The sequence below is a fragment of the Streptopelia decaocto genome, assembly GCF_964273445.1.
Source record: "Streptopelia decaocto genome assembly, chromosome: 4".
NCBI lineage: Eukaryota > Metazoa > Chordata > Aves > Columbiformes > Columbidae > Streptopelia > Streptopelia decaocto.
In genome coordinates, this window is record NC_138658.1 from 152,436 (window position 1) to 172,246 (window position 19,811).

Sequence of the window (19,811 nt, forward strand, 5' to 3'; positions counted from 1 at the left end):
AATATTATCACCTCGTGCTGTGGTACAGCACAATTATTTGTTACCCACTAGCAGTACCAAACAGAACACTGTAGCATAATATAAGGCAAAATGATCAACATCAACATCAGACTCATAAGATCAACGCTGACAGAGCTCTGAAGCCGCAGCTCCTGCCGGTTCTGACGGTTGTTTCTTATCTGGCACCTCTGGCTGCTTCGGGTCGAGCAGCGTCTCTGCCCCCTGGCCGTGCGCTGCAGTACCCGAGTTTCGCCACAGGGCGGCAGCACAGAGACCCGCCGCGGCAGCCCCGGGCGAGCGGTCGCGCCGCGTGCCGCGGGAATCCCGAAAAAAAAAACCCAAAAAACAAAGGCAACAGAACAAAAAAGCACACGGAGAGCCGCGGCACGGAAGCCGCGCCTACGGGACACGGAACCCGCCGCGCCTCGCCCCGAGCTCCCGCCGAAGCGGCGCCCCACCACCGAGCCTGCAACCGCGCCTCAGCTCCGCTTTTAAACGCGCCCCCACTAACGGGGGCTGCGCCGCTCCCGGAGGGACTGCCGGGCCGCGCACGGGCGCTGCGCCGGAGGGAGACGCGGCTCCAGACCGCAAGCCTTCAGCGCACCTGCCCTCGGGCTCGCACGCCGCCCACCAGCTTCGCCAGCTCGGCCGTAAGGGCGGGGGGGAAACGGAGCCCATCCCGCTCCCCCCGTTCCAACGGCACGGTCCCCGTGGTCGCACTCACCTGCCGCGTCTCTCGCCGCTCCGTTCCCCTCGCGCTCTCCCGCCGGGCTCCGCGGGCACCGGCCGCAGCGAGCGCTCCGCAGCAGCCCCGACCCCCGTTCCCGTTCGCTCCCGGTTACCCCCCCCCAACCGAGGCGCTCGCGGTTTGGACATGCGCAGTAGGGATACCGCAGCACCCGCCCCTTGCCGCGTCCCGGTTGGCTGCCTAGGACACGTCAATCAGCTCTCTCGCCGCCTATCAGCGCTCGCTGTTGGGGCATGCGCAGTAGGGAGACCGCAACGCCCGCCCCTCTGCCAACCTGATAGGCGGACAGTGTGGCAACTGACGTGCCTAGGCAGCCAACCAGCGCTCCGCCCCTCCAGCCCTCCCGCGCCATCTGATTGGCCCGCTCTGAATCCTCTCAATCCTCACCCGCACGGCCTCTCCTTGGGGAAAAAACATGCCCAAACACTAGGGAGCCATGGGGAAACCAGTGAGAGACAAGACGGACAGCAGCAACGGCAAGTGCAATCTGGCTTCAATTCTGATCGTGCACTTCAAAGCCTCTCTCAGTCCTACCAATGACTGCTCCTTTTCTGGAAGGACAAACTTTCTTACCTGAACATCCTAAATTGAAGACTCCACGGAACAGAAGGGGAATGAGCCGCAGGACAACGTGCCATCGATTTACACTAATGGGGAAAAAAACGCCTAGAAGTCAACCCCAAATTTAAAATTGCACGTGTCTTTTCCAAGCAGAATGAGCCTGTGATTCCACAAAAAAGGAGGGCAAAGAGCAGGTCAGCTTATCAGAGAAAGACAGTGACAGGGAGCCAGAGACACAGAGAGGTGACACAGAGAGAGGGAGAGCGAGGCAAACGGGACGGAGAGGCCAAAATGAGCGCTCCACAGCCTCCCCCCGCTCGCCCCGAGACACCACGGACGCGTTTGCAAGGCAGGCAGCTGTTCAAACGGGATTGAGTCGGCGCACTCTGATTGGCTGCTTTACACCCCACCGCGCCGTCCTCCTATTGGATGCGCCTTCCGCGGTCCGCGCCCAGGTGCCCGCCTCACGTCGGACCTGACTGAGGACTGCGCACTTTGGGCATGCGCAGTACGGACACCCCAACGCCCGCCGCTCCGGCAACCTGATTGGCTGCCTACGCACATCACTTGCCATTCTCCCCGCCTATCAGCGCTCCGCCCCTCCAGCCCTCCCGAGCGATCTGATTGGCCCATTCTGAATCCTCACCATTTAGAAACAGCCGCTATTTAGTGGTTCATTTTTACTTCTCTTTAAAAAAAAAAAAAAAAAAAAAAAAAAAGTAACGTTTTGACTCCGTTTGGTTCTGAGCGTTGTTGCCTCCAATCTCATGGCTCTGTTAGAATTTAAATACTAAACACTCCCCATTACTTTCCAATGCTCTTTAAAATCTAAAGCTTCCTTACTTTGTTTCCTATGCAGTCATTCGTGCCTGCCTGCAGTTTATTTCATAACGGTTGTGCAAATGGAGCTACCAATGACTCCACATTAGTTTTCTGCCTTTACCATTTCAAAGGAATTCCAAACAATGTGGTTTTTAAACTAGGATGCAGATTGGGAATAACTGCTGCCTAGTTCACCAAGAAGTAATAGCTGAAATTAAATTCAGTTATTGCTCACGCCTAAATAATTTCATTTATTTACACTTTAACATTTTTATCATTACATTACTACCAGCCGGATTAACTAGCACACATTATTTTTTATTACAAACTAGAGATTTTTTCTCCACAGGTATTACTTCCAATTAGTGCTGCCACTCTTTTAAATTTTACTACATCAATTGGAGATAATTACTGTCTGCAGAGTTTTGAGTAACAGCTAGAGTAGATGACAGGCATTATTTACTCCCAAAGACTCTTCTGGTTACTCTTATTTACCTTTTCATTCTAAATGTCTTACAGTAAGTAAGTAGTTACAATCATAAAACACCAGGGCCTTGGAATTTCCAGGAAAACCCACCGCAGCGCCTCGACGCGTCCAGAGATCGTCGGTGCCGGCTCCGCCAACGACGCGCCCAACCAGCCCCACGGTTGGGTGCCGGCTCACCACACTTCGGGTGCCGGCTCTGCAGGTGCTGAGACATTCAAGATTGGTTTTCTATATTTTGTATTATTTTCTCTATTCTTATCAGTAGCATTAGTAAAACATTGTTAATATTTCCAGCTCTCTTCTCTCTGTCCTTCTCCCCCTCCCGATCGCCTGTCAGAAAAGGAAAACAGCCCCAGCGGGCAGCTCATTACTTTAAAATGCCATTCACATACGTACATACCAGAGCCCCCAAACCCGGGGGGGCAGCGCCCCGAACAGCCGCAGCCACGTCCCACAGGCCGGCAGCCGCCCCCCGGCACGCTGGGGACGGACGACGGTGCCGCGTCTCCCGCTCCGGCGCTGCTCCCCCCACCGGGGCTGGGGGTCTGCTGAGCATGGGGCGGTCACAGCTCCCCCTGAAACACAGCAATTCCACAGGAGAGTTCTTGAAACATAGCCCCTCGTTTTGCACGTTTCCAGAAAGCATTTCTTATGTCAACTGCCTGATGACAGGCTTGTCTTTTGTAACTTAATCACACTATACATTAATTTAGCAGCTTCTCTTGAATTCCCCCCTTTGCAATACACTTGCAAATTCTTTGACAGTACAAATCTACGAAATATTATCACCTCGTGCTATGGTACAGCACAATTATTTGTTACCCACTAGCAGTGCCAAACAGAACACTGTAGCATAATGTAAGACAAAATGACTAGCATCAACATCAGAGTCATAAGATCAACGCTGATGGAGCTCTGAAGCCGCAGCTCCTGCCGGTTCTGACGGTTCTTTCTTATCTGGCACCTCTGACTGCTTGTGTTTCTTATCTGGCACCTCTGGCTGCTTCGGGGCAAGCAGCGTCTCTGCCCCCTGGCCGTGCGCTGCAGTACCCGAGTTTCGCCACAGGGCGGCAGCACTGAGGCGCGCCGCGGCACCGCATTGGGGCGGCCGGGTGCAGCACCGCGCTTTGTCCACAGGACGGCGACACTGAGACCCGCCGCGGCACAAATGGCATTTCTGTCCCCCCAGAAATCCTGGGTCCCTCCGGAACTCCTGGGTCCCCCTCCGGAACTCCTGGGGGAAAAAAACATGCCCCTGGCGGTGGGGGGCTGTGCTGGTTTTGTTACAAAACAAGTTTCTCTTTTAGTGAATTTGCCTGTCAGCTAAAGCTTCATATTAGCTGCATTTTCCTGGACAACCAGATACATGTTGTGGTAAACAGAGCAATGGAATGCTAACTTGTTGCTAAGGACACATTCACATCTTGCAAGAGGGGCAACAAGAAACAGGTGACGGAGAAACTGACCGACTGTGTATAACATCCCATTCACGTGAATACTTCATATAAAAGTGGGAGATCATGAGGATCTTGTCCTCCTAATGGATATTGGTCTGGAAATTGTAGCCTGGGAAATGAAACGATATGCTGGAAGAATCGAAGCAAAGCAAACCCCTTGGAGGAAATGGGGGATTTAAGGAGATCTTGGCAGAATCCTGCCTCTACCGATGTCAACGAACCATGGAAAGCCCCCGATGGATTATTTTGGATATGTGGGAATAGAGCTTAGAACGAGTTAATGCCTAAATGGAGAGGGTCTTGTACAATAGGGATAATTCAACCAGCATTTTTCCTTTTCCCAAAGGAAAAAGGGAGTCATCTGGGGAAACCTCTGTACGAAACTTTAAACAGAGAGAAGAGGGGTTTAACAAATGTCCCCAGAGGAGGAACGCAAACTTGGAGAGATGATGAATGGCCTGCGAAAAGGATAATTGAATACTATGATCCAGCCACCTGGGCCCAAGATGGAAGCTGGGGATACCGTACCCCAATATACATGCTAAACCGAATTATCCGGTTGCAAGCAGTGGCTGAAGTAATAAGCAACCGGACAGCTGAGGCACTGAATCTCATAGCGAGACAATTGTCTCGGACCAGGGCTGCAGTGGACCAAAATCGGGTAGCCTTAGATTATCTTTTAGCTGAAGAAGGGGGTGTCTGTGGGAAATGGAATACTTCTGAGTGTTGTTTAGAAATAGATGGTAATGGGGAAGCTATAATGAAAATAGCAGAGGAGATAAAACGAGTTGCGCATGTCCCAGTACAGAAATGGAATTCTATACTTACCGGCCATTGGTGGGATCACTTCTTTGGGGGAGCTGTTTGTACCGTGTATGATCCCGTGCGTTATTCAGTTAATACATTCAGTATTCCAAGCCATGCAAATCTCAGCCGTGCCTATAGATCCTGAAATGGCAACAAAAGGAACATCGTGTCATTTACACGTGCACGTACCACCACCCCCCAAAAGTGGGGGGCTCCCCTAGGAAAACAAAGCGGGGGCAGCGCCCCAAACAGCCGCAGCCCCCGGCCCACAGGCCGGCAGCTGCCCCCCGGCACGGCAATGCTGCTGGCCAGCCTGAGCAGGGAGCTGTTCGTGCCGGCCAATATCGACACCCCCCTTCTCCAGGCAGTTTGGAGAACTATATTTGCCAGTGTTGCCCCGGTACATTTCCCTCGTCCAGTTGCTCTTCTCTGTACCCTGTATACAGTATTAAGATGGTTTTCTAGACACATTTCACATTGCCGGGTCACTCGCTCGCAAAGAGTTTCTAAATTCGCTCTTACCTTTTCGTCTCATCTTGACAGAGCGCATCAGCTCCTCACGCCGCGAGGCACCGCTGCTCTCCCGTCGCCGGTGACGGCTTCTTTGGACCCTAATTCTAACTTGGCTATAAATCTCCTATTAATTTCTTATCCTCTTTGTTACAGTTTCCTGATGTTGCTCGGAGGAGACCGCCACCTGGGATCAGAGACGTGGCTTTTGTGTCGGTCTCTGTCCTTTCGCTGGCTGGTTTTACAGGGCGTCTGCCAATTTATTTCCAGTTTCCTGATCGGCGTTTCCCTTCTGAGGCCCTTTGCAACCCATGACGGCAACTTTTCTAGCAACAGCACAGCTTCCAGCAACTGGAGCATCCCGTTCAATCTGCCTTCCTTGTGCTGTTAATAAACTTTATTCTTTTCAATTGTCTTCAAGGGCATGCACCACTCGAAAAACCTGCTTAGAATCAGTGCAAATATTAATCTTCTTCTCTTTGCATAACTCTAAAGCTCGCGTGAGAGCAAGTTCTGACTGCGAACCCCGCGGGTCACACAGCGTCTCTGCCCCCTGGCAGCTTCTCTTCACAAGCGAGAAGAGAAAACAGGGACAGGTATCTGAAAAAACAAGGCAGAGAACACAGCAGCGGGGGGGACAGAGGAAAAGAGGCCGGAAGAGCACCGAGGAACAGGGCAGAGGAAGAAACAAATCGGCGCGGCGGGGCGGAGACGGAGGAAAAAAGCCCGGCACGGTCAATGGGACAGAGAGGAACGCGGCCACGGGCAGGGAGCGGGACACGGGGACGCAGCGAGAAACCACGGGACGCGGGGAGATACCAAAACGTCGGCAAAAAAGACTCTTGAACACTGTTCTGAAAGTGTTAAACGGCAGGCAATTTCAATACAGCGCACCGCACGCTCAAGGATCGCCCCTGTAATCGAGCGTGCATGTGACTCACGCTTCTTGGTATTGATTACATCTACCTATTGGATATTCATTTGCTCCCAGCGCTTAGTTAATGCATTAAACGGAAGCTCTTTCCATAACCCCACCCTTCGCTGGCAGTCCATCGTTGGTGTGCCAGCGTGTCCACCAAGGGTCTCCAGCGGTCCCCGGTGCCCCCCCGCCCCGGTGTCGGCTTCTCGACCTCATTTCTTGAGCACGCCCACTCTCATTTTGTGCTGCTACTCAAGTAGCTCCTTCTCCATTCAGTGGAACGTTCCATTTTCCCAGCCTGCGAGCCAAGGACATCCCGCTTTGCGCCACCTCCAGTCCCTGTAGAGCCAGTTTTTCTCTCTTAGGTTTCTGTTACGTTAGGCCTGGTCTTGCTACCTTATGCCGAGGGCTTTCTAAAAGATTTTTGTTCCTCCTATCAACGGGAAGCAAGAAGGAGAGCAACAGGCAAAACCGATGGCAGAGCGAGAGAGACCGCGGGGAGCACAGGGGGCTGGAGGAACAAAGAGAGGAATGAGGAGCCACGCCGAGAGACGGAGGGCAGGGAAAAAACAACAAAAAAAGAGAAAAACGGGGCGGGGGGCAGCACGAAGGCTCAGAACAGGAACGAGGATGGGAACAGCGCCATACAGAATGAAGAAAGCCAGCAACGCTGAGCACGACAAAGGCACAGAGAGAGAAGACGAAGGGAGGGAGGAAGGAAAGAGAAAGACAGGAAGGTCGGGGGACAGAGCAGCACGTACAGACACAGAGAGGAAGAGAAGAGCGCGGGGACACACAGACGAGAGCGCAGCGGGGGGACACGCACACGGACGAGAACGCAGCGGGGGGACGGACACGAGAGCGCAGCGGGGACAAGAACGGGCCAGAGAAAGCGTGGGGAAAAAGGAGACGGAGGGGCAGGGAGGCACCAGGACACAGAAGCCGGGGACGAGGCCCGAGGGCCAGGGACTCACAGCGGCTCTCGCTTTCGGTGGCTGCCAGGAGGCTTCTAACAGCTCAGACGCTCCTGTCCCCTCCTCTCCTCCCTCGGGGCGCTCGGCCGTCCTCAGCCTAGGAGAACACGGTGGGGTGTCAGGGCTGCTACGAGACGAGGCTTCGGGGACACGGAGCCTCGCTGGCTCGCTCGCCACGCAGCCATCCCGCTCCGGGATACGCGCACGGACCTGCCGCGCACCTAGACGGCCTGGCCCGCTGCACGCCACGCAGAGGGACCCTTCGCCACCCGGAGAGAGGGGCTCCCTCTCTTGCCCGCCGCAGGAAGCAGACGTCGGGCCGACGGACCCGCACTTCTTCCTCTTTACCTCTCCGGCTCCAGCCGCGGCAGCACCCGTCCACAGACGGGACGCGCTCCCCCGTCCCTTTTCCCGCCGCGCTGCCAGACGAGCCTCGCCAGCCCGAGGCAGGCGCAGCCGACGGCATCCCCGGGGTGGCAGCGAACGGCCGCATCCTCAGCGTGGCCTCTGGGAGCGGGAAAGAAGAAGCGGCAGCCGTTAGCACCGTAGCTCACCCCTGCCTGAGCCTGCTCCTTCCGCACGGGCCACCGGAGAGGTGCCGAGGGCCGGCCTGCCGCCTTCACCGTGGGGCTCGGGAGCGGCCCAGGAACACGGGACGGGTGGGCAGGAGCTGCCGCAGCTGGGGCCGGCTGCACGGGGCGAGCGGGGCCGCGGGAGGAGGCTCAGGGGGAGCTCTGGCGAGCTGGGGACGCACCCGGCATCTGCCCCCGGCCGGCTGGCGCCTCCTGCTCCTCTGCGGCACGCTGGCCAATACACTGACAATACACCTATTAGTTAAATAGAAACTAAGCACTCTGCTTCTAAACAACGTGTTATTTAATCTTCTGTCTCCCTCTTGTCATGCAGAAGGATCTAAAAGGTGAAAAATATCCCCTCAGTGTGCAGGGGGTCAGAAAGCATTTACCTCACATCAGCTGGTTAATGAGGGTATGAGTTCTATAACTTCATGGCAGCATACATTAACTTGGCAGCTTCTCTCGAATTCCCCCCTTTGCAATATACAAGTTTCTCTTTTAGTGAATTTGCCTGTCAGCTAAAGCTTCATATTAGCTGCATTTTCCTGGACAACCAGATACATGTTGTGGTAAACAGAGCAATAGAATGCTAACTTGTTGCTAAGGACACATTCACATCTTGCAAGAGAGGCAACAAGAAACAGGTGACGGAGAAACTGACCGACTGTGTATAACATCCCATTCACGTGAATACTTCATATAAAAGTGGGAGATCATGAGGATCTTGTCCTCCTAATGGATATTGGTCTCCAAATTGTAGCCTGGGAAATGAAACGATATGCTGGAAGAATCGAAGCAAAGCAAACCCCTTGGAGGAAATGGGGGATTTAAGGAGATCTTGGCAGAATCCTGCCTCTACCTATGTCAACGAACCACGGAAAGCCCCCGATGGATTATTTTGGATATGTGGGAATAGAGCTTAGAACGAGTTAATGCCTAAATGGAGAGGGTCTTGTACAATAGGGATAATTCAACCAGCATTTTTCCTTTTCCTAAAGGAAAAAGGGAGTCATCTGGGGAAACCTCTGTACGAAACTTTAAAGAGAGAGAAGAGGGGTTTAACAAATGTCCCCAGAGGAGGAACGCAAACTTGGAAAGATGATGAATGGCCTGCGAAAAGGATAATTGAATACTATGATCCAGCCACCTGGGCCCAAGATGGAAGCTGGGGATACCGTACCCCAATATACATGCTAAACCGAATTATCCGGTTGCAAGCAGTGGTTGAAATAAGAAGCAACCGGACAGCTGAGGCACTGAATCTCATAGCAAGACAATTGTCTCAGACCAGGGCTGCAGTGGACCAAAATCGGGTAGCCTTAGATTATCTTTTAGCTGAAGAAGGGGGTGTCTGTGGGAAATGGAATACTTCTGAGTGTTGTTTAGAAATAGATGGTAATGGGGAAGCTATCATGAAAACAGCAGAGGAGATAAAACGAGTTGCGCGTGTCCCAGTACAGAAATGGAATTCTATACTTACCGGCCATTGGTGGGATCACTTCTTTGGGGGAGCTGTTTGTACCGTGTATGATCCCGTGCTTTATTCGGTTAATACATTCAGTACTCCAGGCCATGCAAATCTCAGCCGTGCCTATAGATCCTGAAATGGCAACAAAACGAACAGGGTATAAATTGATGATTTTCAAAGATAACACCAAACCGGACCTGGCCGCCGCTAGGCAAGTACTAGCTAACGTTGAGGCCAAAGCACAAATCAAGAGGATAAAAAGAAAACGTGGCAACTGTCAAAAATGCACTTGTGATTCGTGCTAAGATGTTGAATGTTTACAGATATAACCAAATGAGGCACGGGCTCTGAACCTGGAAAAAGGAAAAGCTGTAGTTTTTGCCGTTCCAGTGCACGGTCAGAACCAAGGCCTATCCAAGAATTAAACCGAACTACGGTACACCTCACCGCTACATACAGAGCCGGCTTTACACCGCAACGGAGCACCGCAACAACCGGTACCAAAAGCCCGGCCCCAGCTCTCAGCAAAGAAAGACTCCTCACCCGTCCTCGCGCGTCCCCGCGGCGACCCGACCGAGACCAGGAGTCTCTCCACAGAAACCCCCGGGGCGCGCCGAGAGAGTCCTCGACTCCACGGGCCCTGCGGCCGCACAGAGCGGGTCCTCCGGCCGCCTCGCCGCCCGAAACGGGGAAAGAAACGGGACGGCAGAGTCAGCGGCGCTGCTAAGCCGCGTGCTGTACTGCATTGGATGAGGTTAGTTATAACCATTTGGTTTCTCGCTGACAACACATCTGTTAATTATTAGTTAAATATAAACTAAGCTCTCAGCTTCTAAACAACGTGTTACTTAACCTTCCGTCTCCCTCCTCTCATGCAGAAGGATCTAAAAGGCGAAAAATGTCCCCTCACCGTGCAGGCGCTCAGAAAGCATTTCCCTCACGTCAACCGGTTCATGAGGGCTACATCTTCTATAACTTCATCGCAGCATACGTTAACTTGGCAGCTTCTCTTCAAAAGTGAGAAGAGAACACAGGGACAGGCACCTGAAAAAACAAGGCAGAGAACAAAGCAGCTGGGAACATCGTGTCATTTACACATGCACGTACCACCACCCCCCAAAAGTGGGGGGGCTCCCCTAGGAAAACAAAGCGGGGGCAGCGCCCCAAACAGCCGCAGCCCCCGGCCCGCAGGCCGGCAGCTGCCCCCCGGCACGGCAATGCTGCTAGCCAACCTGAGCAGGGAGCTGTTCGTGCCGGCCAATATCGATACCCCCCTTCGCTCTCTCGCGGGAGAGCAAGTTCTTCAGCTTTCTGGGCAGAAGTCCCTGGAGGTAAAGGTTCAGCTCCCATTACCTGCTGGGCAGCCGTCCCCGCACGCCCGGCTTCACGTACCCCTTGCTTTACGCAAAGCTGCTTCCATCAGTGACCCAGGAGTCTTTGGCATCCTCCAGTGGACGGTCCTTTCAATCCGCTCCTGCTGTTGCCAAGCATTCGTGGGCCACCGACTGCAGGACGGATCCACTGAGGAAAGAAGCCGCACCGACAACGTTAGCAGTAGCAATATTTACACCATTAAACGTTCTAAGGAGGCACCGAGGGAGGGATGTTGTTTGCACACAAACGGGGACCTGACCCCCGTCGGGGGGACGGACGCTGACACGCGGAGACCTGACTGCGAACCCCGCGGGTCACACAGCGTCTCTGCCCCCTGGCAGCTTCTCTTCACAAGCGAGAAGAGAAAACAGGGACAGGTATCTGAAAAAACAAGGCAGAGAACACAGCAGCGGGGAGGACAGAGGAAAAGAGGCCGGAAGAGCACCGAGGAACAGGGCAGAGGAAGAAACAAATCGGCGCGGCGGGGCGGAGACGGAGGAAAAAAGCCCGGCACGGTCAATGGGACAGAGAGGAACGCGGCCACGGGCAGGGAGCGGGACACGGGGACGCAGCGAGAAACCACGGGACGCGGGGAGGTACCAAAACGTCGGCAAAAAAGACTCTTTAACACTGTTCTGAAAGTGTTAAACGGCAGGCAATTTCAATACAGCGCACCACACGCTCAAGGATCGCCCCGTAATCGAGCGCGCATGTGACTCACGCTTCTTGGTATTGATTACATCTACCTATTGGATATTCATTTGCTCCCAGCGCTTAGTTAATGCATTAGACGGAAGCTCTTTCCATAACCCCACCCTTCGCTGGCAGTCCATCCTTGGTGTGCCAGCGTGTCCACCAAGGGTCTCCAGCGGTCCCCGGTGCCCCCCCGCCCCGGTGTCGGCTTCTCGACCTCATTTCTTGAGCACGCCCACTCTCATTTTGTGCTGCTACTCAAGTAGCTCCTTCTCCATTCAGTGGAACGTTCCATTTTCCCAGCCTGCGAGCCAAGGACATCCCGCTTTGCGCCACCTCCAGTCCCTGTAGAGCCAGTTTTTCTCTGTTAGGTTTCTGTTACGTTAGGCCTGGTCTTGCTACCTTATGCCGAGGGCTTTCTAAAAGATTTTTGTTCCTCCTATCAACGGGAAGCAAGAGGGAGAGCAACAGGCAAAACCGATGGCAGAGCGAGAGAGACCGCGGGGAGCACAGGGGGCTGGAGGAACAAAGAGAGGAATGAGGAGCCCCGCGGAGAGACGGAGGGCAGGGAAAAAACAACAAAAAAAGAGAAAAACGGGGCGGGGGGCAGCACGAAGGCTCAGAACAGGAACGAGGACAGGAACAGTGCCGTACAGAATGAAGAAAGCCAGCAACGCTGAGCACGACAAAGGCACAGAGAGAGAAGACGAAGGGAGGGAGGAAGGAAAGAGAAAGACAGGAAGGTCGGGGGACAGAGCAGCACGTACAGACACAGAGAGGAAGAGAACAGCGGGGAGACACACAGACAAGACAGCACAGCAGAGGGGGGAGACGAGAGCGCACAGCGGGGGGGGGCAGACGAGAGCGCACAGCGGGGACAAGAGAACAGCGGGGACAAGAACAGGCCAGAGAAAGCGTGGGGAAAAAGGAGACGGAGGGGCAGGGAGGCACCAGGACACAGAAGCCGGGGACGAGGCCCGAGGGCCAGGGACTCACAGCGGCTCTCGCTTTCGGTGGCTGCCAGGAGGCTTCTAACAGCTCAGACGCTCCTGTCCCCTCCTCTCCTCCCTCGGGGCGCTCGGCCGTCCTCAGCCTAGGAGAACACGGTGGGGTGTCAGGGCTGCTACGAGACGAGGCTTCAGGGACACGGAGCCTCGCTGGCTCGCTCGCCACGCAGCCGTCCCGCTCCGGGATACGCGCACGGACCTGCCGCGCACCTTGACGGCCTGGCCCGCTGCACGCCACGCAGAGGGACCCTTCGCCACCCGGAGAGAGGGGCTCCCTCTCTTGCCCGCCGCAGGAAGCAGACGTCGGGCCGACGGACCCGCATTTCTTCCTCTTTACCTCTCCGGCTCCAGCCGCGGCAGCACCCGTCCACGGACGGGACGCGCTCCCCCGTCCCTTTTCCCGCCGCGCTGCCAGACGAGCCTCGCCAGCCCGAGGCGGGCGCAGCCGACGGCATCCCCGGGGTGGCAGCGAACGGCCGCATCCTCAGCGTGGCCTCTGGGAGAGGGAAAGAAGAAGCGGCAGCCATTAGCACCGTAGCTCACCCCTGCCTGAGCCTGCTCCTTCCGCACGGGCCACCGGAGAGGTGCCGAGGGCCGGCCTGCCGCCTTCACCGTGGGGCTCGGGAGCGGCCCAGGAACACGGGATGGGTGGGCAGGAGCTGCCGCAGCTGGGGGCAGCTGCACGGGGCGAGCGGGGCCGCGGGAGGAGGCTCAGGGGGAGCTCTGGCGAGCTGGGGACGCACCCGGCATCTGCCCCCGGCCGGCTGGCGCCTCCTGCTCCTCTGCGGCACGCTGGCCAATACACTGACAATACACCTATTAGTTAAACAGAAACTAAGCACTCTGCTTCTAAACAACGTGTTATTTAATCTTCTGTCTCCCTCTTGTCATGCAGAAGGATCTAAGAGGTGAAAAATATCCCCTCAGCATGCAGGGGGTCAGAAAGCATTTCCCTCACATCAACTGGTTAATGAGGGTATGAGTTCTTATAACTTCATCACAGCATACATTAACTTGGCAGCTTCTCTTGAATTCCCCCCTTTGCAATATACTTGCAAATTCTTTGGCAGTATAAATCTACAAAATATTATCACCTCGTGCTGTGGTACAGCACAATTATTTGTTACCCACTAGCAGTACCAAACAGAACACTGTAGCATAATATAAGGCAAAATGATCAACATCAACATCAGACTCATAAGATCAACGCTGACAGAGCTCTGAAGCCGCAGCTCCTGCCGGTTCTGACGGTTGTTTCTTATCTGGCACCTCTGGCTGCTTCGGGTCGAGCAGCGTCTCTGCCCCCTGGCCGTGCGCTGCAGTACCCGAGTTTCGCCACAGGGCGGCAGCACAGAGACCCGCCGCGGCAGCCCCGGGCGAGCGGTCGCGCCGCGTGCCGCGGGAATCCCGAAAAAAAAAACCCAAAAAACAAAGGCAACAGAACAAAAAAGCACACGGAGAGCCGCGGCACGGAAGCCGCGCCTACGGGACACGGAACCCGCCGCGCCTCGCCCCGAGCTCCCGCCGAAGCGGCGCCCCACCACCGAGCCTGCAACCGCGCCTCAGCTCCGCTTTTAAACGCGCCCCCACTAACGGGGGCTGCGCCGCTCCCGGAGGGACTGCCGGGCCGCGCACGGGCGCTGCGCCGGAGGGAGACGCGGCTCCAGACCGCAAGCCTTCAGCGCACCTGCCCTCGGGCTCGCACGCCGCCCACCAGCTTCGCCAGCTCGGCCGTAAGGGCGGGGGGGGAAACGGAGCCCATCCCGCTCCCCCCGTTCCAACGGCACGGTCCCCGTGGCCGCACTCACCTGCCGCGTCTCTCGCCGCTCCGTTCCCCTCGCGCTCTCCCGCCGGGCTCCGCGGGCACCGGCCGCAGCGAGCGCTCCGCAGCAGCCCCGACCCCCGTTCCCGTTCGCTCCCGGTTACCCCCCCCAACCGAGGCGCTCGCGGTTTGGACATGCGCAGTAGGGATACGGCAGCACCCGCCCCTTGCCGCCTCCCGGTTGGCTGCCTAGGACACGTCAATCAGCTCTCTCGCCGCCTATCAGCGCTCGCTGTTGGGGCATGCGCAGTAGGGAGACCGCAACGCCCGCCCCTCTGCCAACCTGATAGGCGGACAGTGTGGCAACTGACGTGCCTAGGCAGCCAACCAGCGCTCCGCCCCTCCAGCCCTCCCGCGCCATCTGATTGGCCCGCTCTGAATCCTCTCAATCCTCACCCGCACGGCCTCTCCTTGGGGAAAAAACATGCCCAAACACTAGGGAGCCATGGGGAAACCAGTGAGAGACAAGACGGACAGCAGCAACGGCAAGTGCAATCTGGCTTCAATTCTGATCGTGCACTTCAAAGCCTCTCTCAGTCCTACCAATGACTGCTCCTTTTCTGGAAGGACAAACTTTCTTACCTGAACATCCTAAATTGAAGACTCCACGGAACAGAAGGGGAATGAGCCGCAGGACAACGTGCCATCGATTTACACTAATGGGGAAAAAAACGCCTAGAAGTCAACCCCAAATTTAAAATTGCACGTGTCTTTTCCAAGCAGAATGAGCCTGTGATTCCACAAAAAAGGAGGGCAAAGAGCAGGTCAGCTTATCAGAGAAAGACAGTGACAGGGAGCCAGAGACACAGAGAGGTGACACAGAGAGAGGGAGAGCGAGGCAAACGGGACGGAGAGGCCAAAATGAGCGCTCCACAGCCTCCCCCCGCTCGCCCCGAGACACCACGGACGCGTTTGCAAGGCAGGCAGCTGTTCAAACGGGATTGAGTCGGCGCACTCTGATTGGCTGCTTTACACCCCACCGCGCCGTCCTCCTATTGGATGCGCCTTCCGCGGTCCGCGCCCAGGTGCCCGCCTCACGTCGGACCTGACTGAGGACTGCGCACTTTGGGCATGCGCAGTACGGACACCCCAACGCCCGCCGCTCCGGCAACCTGATTGGCTGCCTACGCACATCAATTGCCATTCTCCCCGCCTATCAGCGCTCCGCCCCTCCAGCCCTCCCGAGCGATCTGATTGGCCCATTCTGAATCCTCACCATTTAGAAACAGCCGCTATTTAGTGGTTCATTTTTACTTCTCTTTAAAAAAAAAAAAAAAAAAAAAAAAAGTAACGTTTTGACTCCGTTTGGTTCTGAGCGTTGTTGCCTCCAATCTCATGGCTCTGTTAGAATTTAAATACTAAACACTCCCCATTACTTTCCAATGCTCTTTAAAATCTAAAGCTTCCTTACTTTGTTTCCTATGCAGTCATTCGTGCCTGCCTGCAGTTTATTTCATAACGGTTGTGCAAATGGAGCTACCAATGACTCCACATTAGTTTTCTGCCTTTACCATTTCAAAGGAATTCCAAACAATGTGGTTTTTAAACTAGGATGCAGATTGGGAATAACTGCTGCCTAGTTCACCAAGAAGTAATAGCTGAAATTAAATTCAGTTATTGCTCACGCCTAAATAATTTCATTTATTTACACTTTAACATTTTTATCATTACATTACTACCAGCCGGATTAACTAGCACACATTATTTTTTATTACAAACTAGAGATTTTTTTCTCCACAGGTATTACTTCCAATTAGTGCTGCCACTCTTTTAAATTTTACTACATCAATTGGAGATAATTACTGTCTGCAGAGTTTTGAGTAACAGCTAGAGTAGATGACAGGCATTATTTACTCCCAAAGACTCTTCTGGTTACTCTTATTTACCTTTTCATTCTAAATGTCTTACAGTAAGTAAGTAGTTACAATCATAAAACACCAGGGCCTTGGAATTTCCAGGAAAACCCACCGCAGCGCCTCGACGCGTCCAGAGATCGTCGGTGCCGGCTCCGCCAACGACGCGCCCAACCAGCCCCACGGTTGGGTGCCGGCTCACCACACTTCGGGTGCCGGCTCTGCAGGTGCTGAGACATTCAAGATTGGTTTTGTATATTTTGAATTATTTTCTCTATTCTTATCAGTAGCATTAGTAAAACATTGTTAATATTTCCAGCTCTCTTCTCTCTGTCCTTCTCCCCCTCCCGATCGCCTGTCAGAAAAGGAAAACAGCCCCAGCGGGCAGCTCATTACTTTAAAATGCCATTCACATACGTACATACCAGAGCCCCCAAACCCGGGGGGGGCAGCGCCCCGAACAGCCGCAGCCACGTCCCACAGGCCGGCAGCCGCCCCCCGGCACGCTGGGGACGGACGACGGTGCCGCGTCTCCCGCTCCGGCGCTGCTCCCCCCACCGGGGCTGGGGGTCTGCTGAGCATGGGGCGGTCACAGCTCCCCCTGAAACACAGCAATTCCACATGAGAGTTCTTGAAACATAGCCCCTCGTTTTGCACGTTTCCAGAAAGCATTTCTTATGTCAACTGCCTGATGACAGGCTTGTCTTTTGTAACTTAATCACACTATACATTAATTTAGCAGCTTCTCTTGAATTCCCCCCTTTGCAATATACTTGCAAATTCTTTGACAGTACAAATCTACGAAATATTATCACCTCGTGCTGTGGTACAGCACAATTATTTGTTACCCACTAGCAGTGCCAAACAGAACACTGTAGCATAATGTAAGTCAAAATGGCTCGCATCAAAATCAGAGTCATAAGATCAACGCTGACAGAGCTCTGAAGCCGCAGCTCCTGCCGGTTCTGACGGTTCTTTCTTATCTGGCACCTCTGACTGCTTGTGTTTCTTATCTGGCACCTCTGGCTGCTTCGGGGCAAACAGCGTCTCTGCCCCCTGGCCGTGCGCTGCAGTACCCGGGTTTCGCCACAGGGCGGCAGCACTGAGGCGCGCCGCGGCACCGCATTGGGGCGGCCGGGTGCAGCACCGCGCTTTGTCCACAGGACGGCGACACTGAGACCCGCCGCGGCACAAATGGCATTTCTGTCCCCCCAGAAATCCTGGGTCCCTCCTGAACTCCTGGGTCCCCCTCCGGAACTCCTGGGTCCCCTCCTGAACTCCTGGGGGGAAAAAAAACATGCCCCTCGTGGTGGGGGGCTGTGCTGGTTTTGTTACAAAACAAGCTTCTCTTTTAGTGAATTTGCCTGTCAGCTAAAGCTTCATATTAGCTGCATTTTCCTGGACAACCAGATACATGTTGTGGTAAACAGAGCAATAGAATGCTAACTTGTTGCTAAGGACACATTCACATCTTGCAAGAGGGGCAACAAGAAACAGGTGACGGAGAAACTGACCGACTGTGTATAACATCCCATTCACGTGAATACTTCATATAAAAGTGGGAGATCATGAGGATCTTGTCCTCCTAATGGATATTGGTCTCCAAATTGTAGCCTGGGAAATGAAACGATATGCTGGAAGAATCGAAGCAAAGCAAACCCCTTGGAGGAAATGGGGGATTTAAGGAGATCTTGGCAGAATCCTGCCTCTACCGATGTCAACGAACCATGGAAAGCCCCCGATGGATTATTTTGGATATGTGGGAATAGAGCTTAGAACGAGTTAATGCCTAAATGGAGAGGGTCTTGTACAATAGGGATAATTCAACCAGCATTTTTCCTTTTCCCAAAGGAAAAAGGGAGTCACCTGGGGAAACCTCTGTACGAAACTTTAAACAGAGAGAAGAGGGGTTTAACAAATGTCCCCAGAGGAGGAACGCAAACTTGGAGAGATGATGAATGGCCTGCGAAAAGGATAATTGAATACTATGATCCAGCCACCTGGGCCCAAGATGGAAGCTGGGGATACCGTACCCCAATATACATGCTAAACCGAATTATCCGGTTGCAAGCAGTGGCTGAAGTAATAAGCAACCGGACAGCTGAGGCACTGAATCTCATAGCGAGACAATTGTCTCGGACCAGGGCTGCAGTGGACCAAAATCGGGTAGCCTTAGATTATCTTTTAGCTGAAGAAGGGGGTGTCTGTGGGAAATGGAATACTTCTGAGTGTTGTTTAGAAATAGATGGTAATGGGGAAGCTATAATGAAAATAGCAGAGGAGATAAAACGAGTTGCGCATGTCCCAGTACAGAAATGGAATTCTATACTTACCGGCCATTGGTGGGATCACTTCTTTGGGGGAGCTGTTTGTACCGTGTATGATCCCGTGCGTTATTCAGTTAATACATTCAGTATTCCAAGCCATGCAAATCTCAGCCGTGCCTATAGATCCTGAAATGGCAACAAAAGGAACATCGTGTCATTTACACGTGCACGTACCACCACCCCCCAAAAGTGGGGGGCTCCCCTAGGAAAACAAAGCGGGGGCAGCGCCCCAAACAGCCGCAGCCCCCGGCCCACAGGCCGGCAGCTGCCCCCCGGCACGGCAATGCTGCTGGCCAGCCTGAGCAGGGAGCTGTTCGTGCCGGCCAATATCGACACCCCCCTTCTCCAGGCAGTTTGGAGAACTCTATTTGCCAGTGTTGCCCCGGTACATTTCCCTCGTCCAGTTGCTCTTCTCTGTACCCTGTATACAGTATTAAGATGGTTTTCTAGACACATTTCACATTGCCGGGTCACTCGCTCGCAAAGAGTTTCTAAATTCGCTCTTACCTTTTCGTCTCATCTTGACAGAGCGCATCAGCTCCTCACGCCGCGAGGCACCGCTGCTCTCCCGTCGCCGGTGACGGCTTCTTTGGACCCTAATTCTAACTTGGCTATAAATCTCCTATTAATTTCTTATCCTCTTTGTTACAGTTTCCTGATGTTGCTCGGAGGAGACAGCCACCTGGGATCAGAGACGTGGCTTTTGTGTCGGTCTCTGTCCTTTCGCTGGCTGGTTTTACAGGGCGTCTGCCAATTTATTTCCAGTTTCCTGATCGGCGTTTCCCTTCTGAGGCCCTTTGCAACGCATGACGGCAACTTTTCTAGCAACAGCACAGCTTCCAGCAACTGGAGCATCCCGTTCAATCTGCCTTCCTTGTGCTGTTAATAAACTTTATTCTTTTCAATTGTCTTCAAGGGCATGCACCACTCGAAAAACCTGCTTAGAATCAGTGCAAATATTAATCTTCTTCTCTTTGCATAACTCTAAAGCTCGCGTGAGAGCAAGTTCTGACTGCGAACCCCGCGGGTCACACAGCGTCTCTGCCCCCTGGCAGCTTCTCTTCACAAGCGAGAAGAGAAAACAGGGACAGGTATCTGAAAAAACAAGGCAGAGAACACAGCAGCGGGGGGGACAGAGGAAAAGAGGCCGGAAGAGCACCGAGGAACAGGGCAGAGGAAGAAACAAATCGGCGCGGCGGGGCGGAGACGGAGGAAAAAAGCCCGGCACGGTCAATGGGACAGAGAGGAACGCGGCCACGGGCAGGGAGCGGGACACGGGGACGCAGCGAGAAACCACGGGACGCGGGGAGGTACCAAAACGTCGGCAAAAAAGACTCTTTAACACTGTTCTGAAAGTGTTAAACGGCAGGCAATTTCAATACAGCGCACCACACGCTCAAGGATCGC

The 19,811-nt window shown here is 54.1% G+C and overlaps 1 protein-coding gene and 1 long non-coding RNA gene across 2 annotated transcripts in view; both read right to left on the minus strand.

The window, feature by feature from the left end:
* LOC309438859 (uncharacterized protein) overlaps positions 1-19,160 on the minus strand; it is a 59,365-nt gene extending 40,205 nt beyond the window's left edge. The window contains exons 1-3 of the mRNA XM_082050781.1: positions 18,912-19,160; positions 18,411-18,530; positions 16,503-16,678 (exon numbers count right to left, since the gene is read on the minus strand). Coding sequence (XP_081906907.1) covers positions 16,503-16,659 — 157 coding nt within the window. The 5' untranslated portion in view covers positions 16,660-16,678; positions 18,411-18,530; positions 18,912-19,160. The remainder of the gene's footprint in view (positions 1-16,502; positions 16,679-18,410; positions 18,531-18,911) is intronic.
* LOC309438866 lies at positions 4,992-7,375 on the minus strand. The gene is made up of 3 exons (XR_014183886.1): positions 7,286-7,375; positions 5,405-5,834; positions 4,992-5,023 (listed from the first exon to the last, which is right to left on the minus strand). It is a non-coding gene; the product is annotated as an uncharacterized lncRNA (long non-coding RNA).
* Positions 19,161-19,811: the final 651 nt, after the last annotated feature.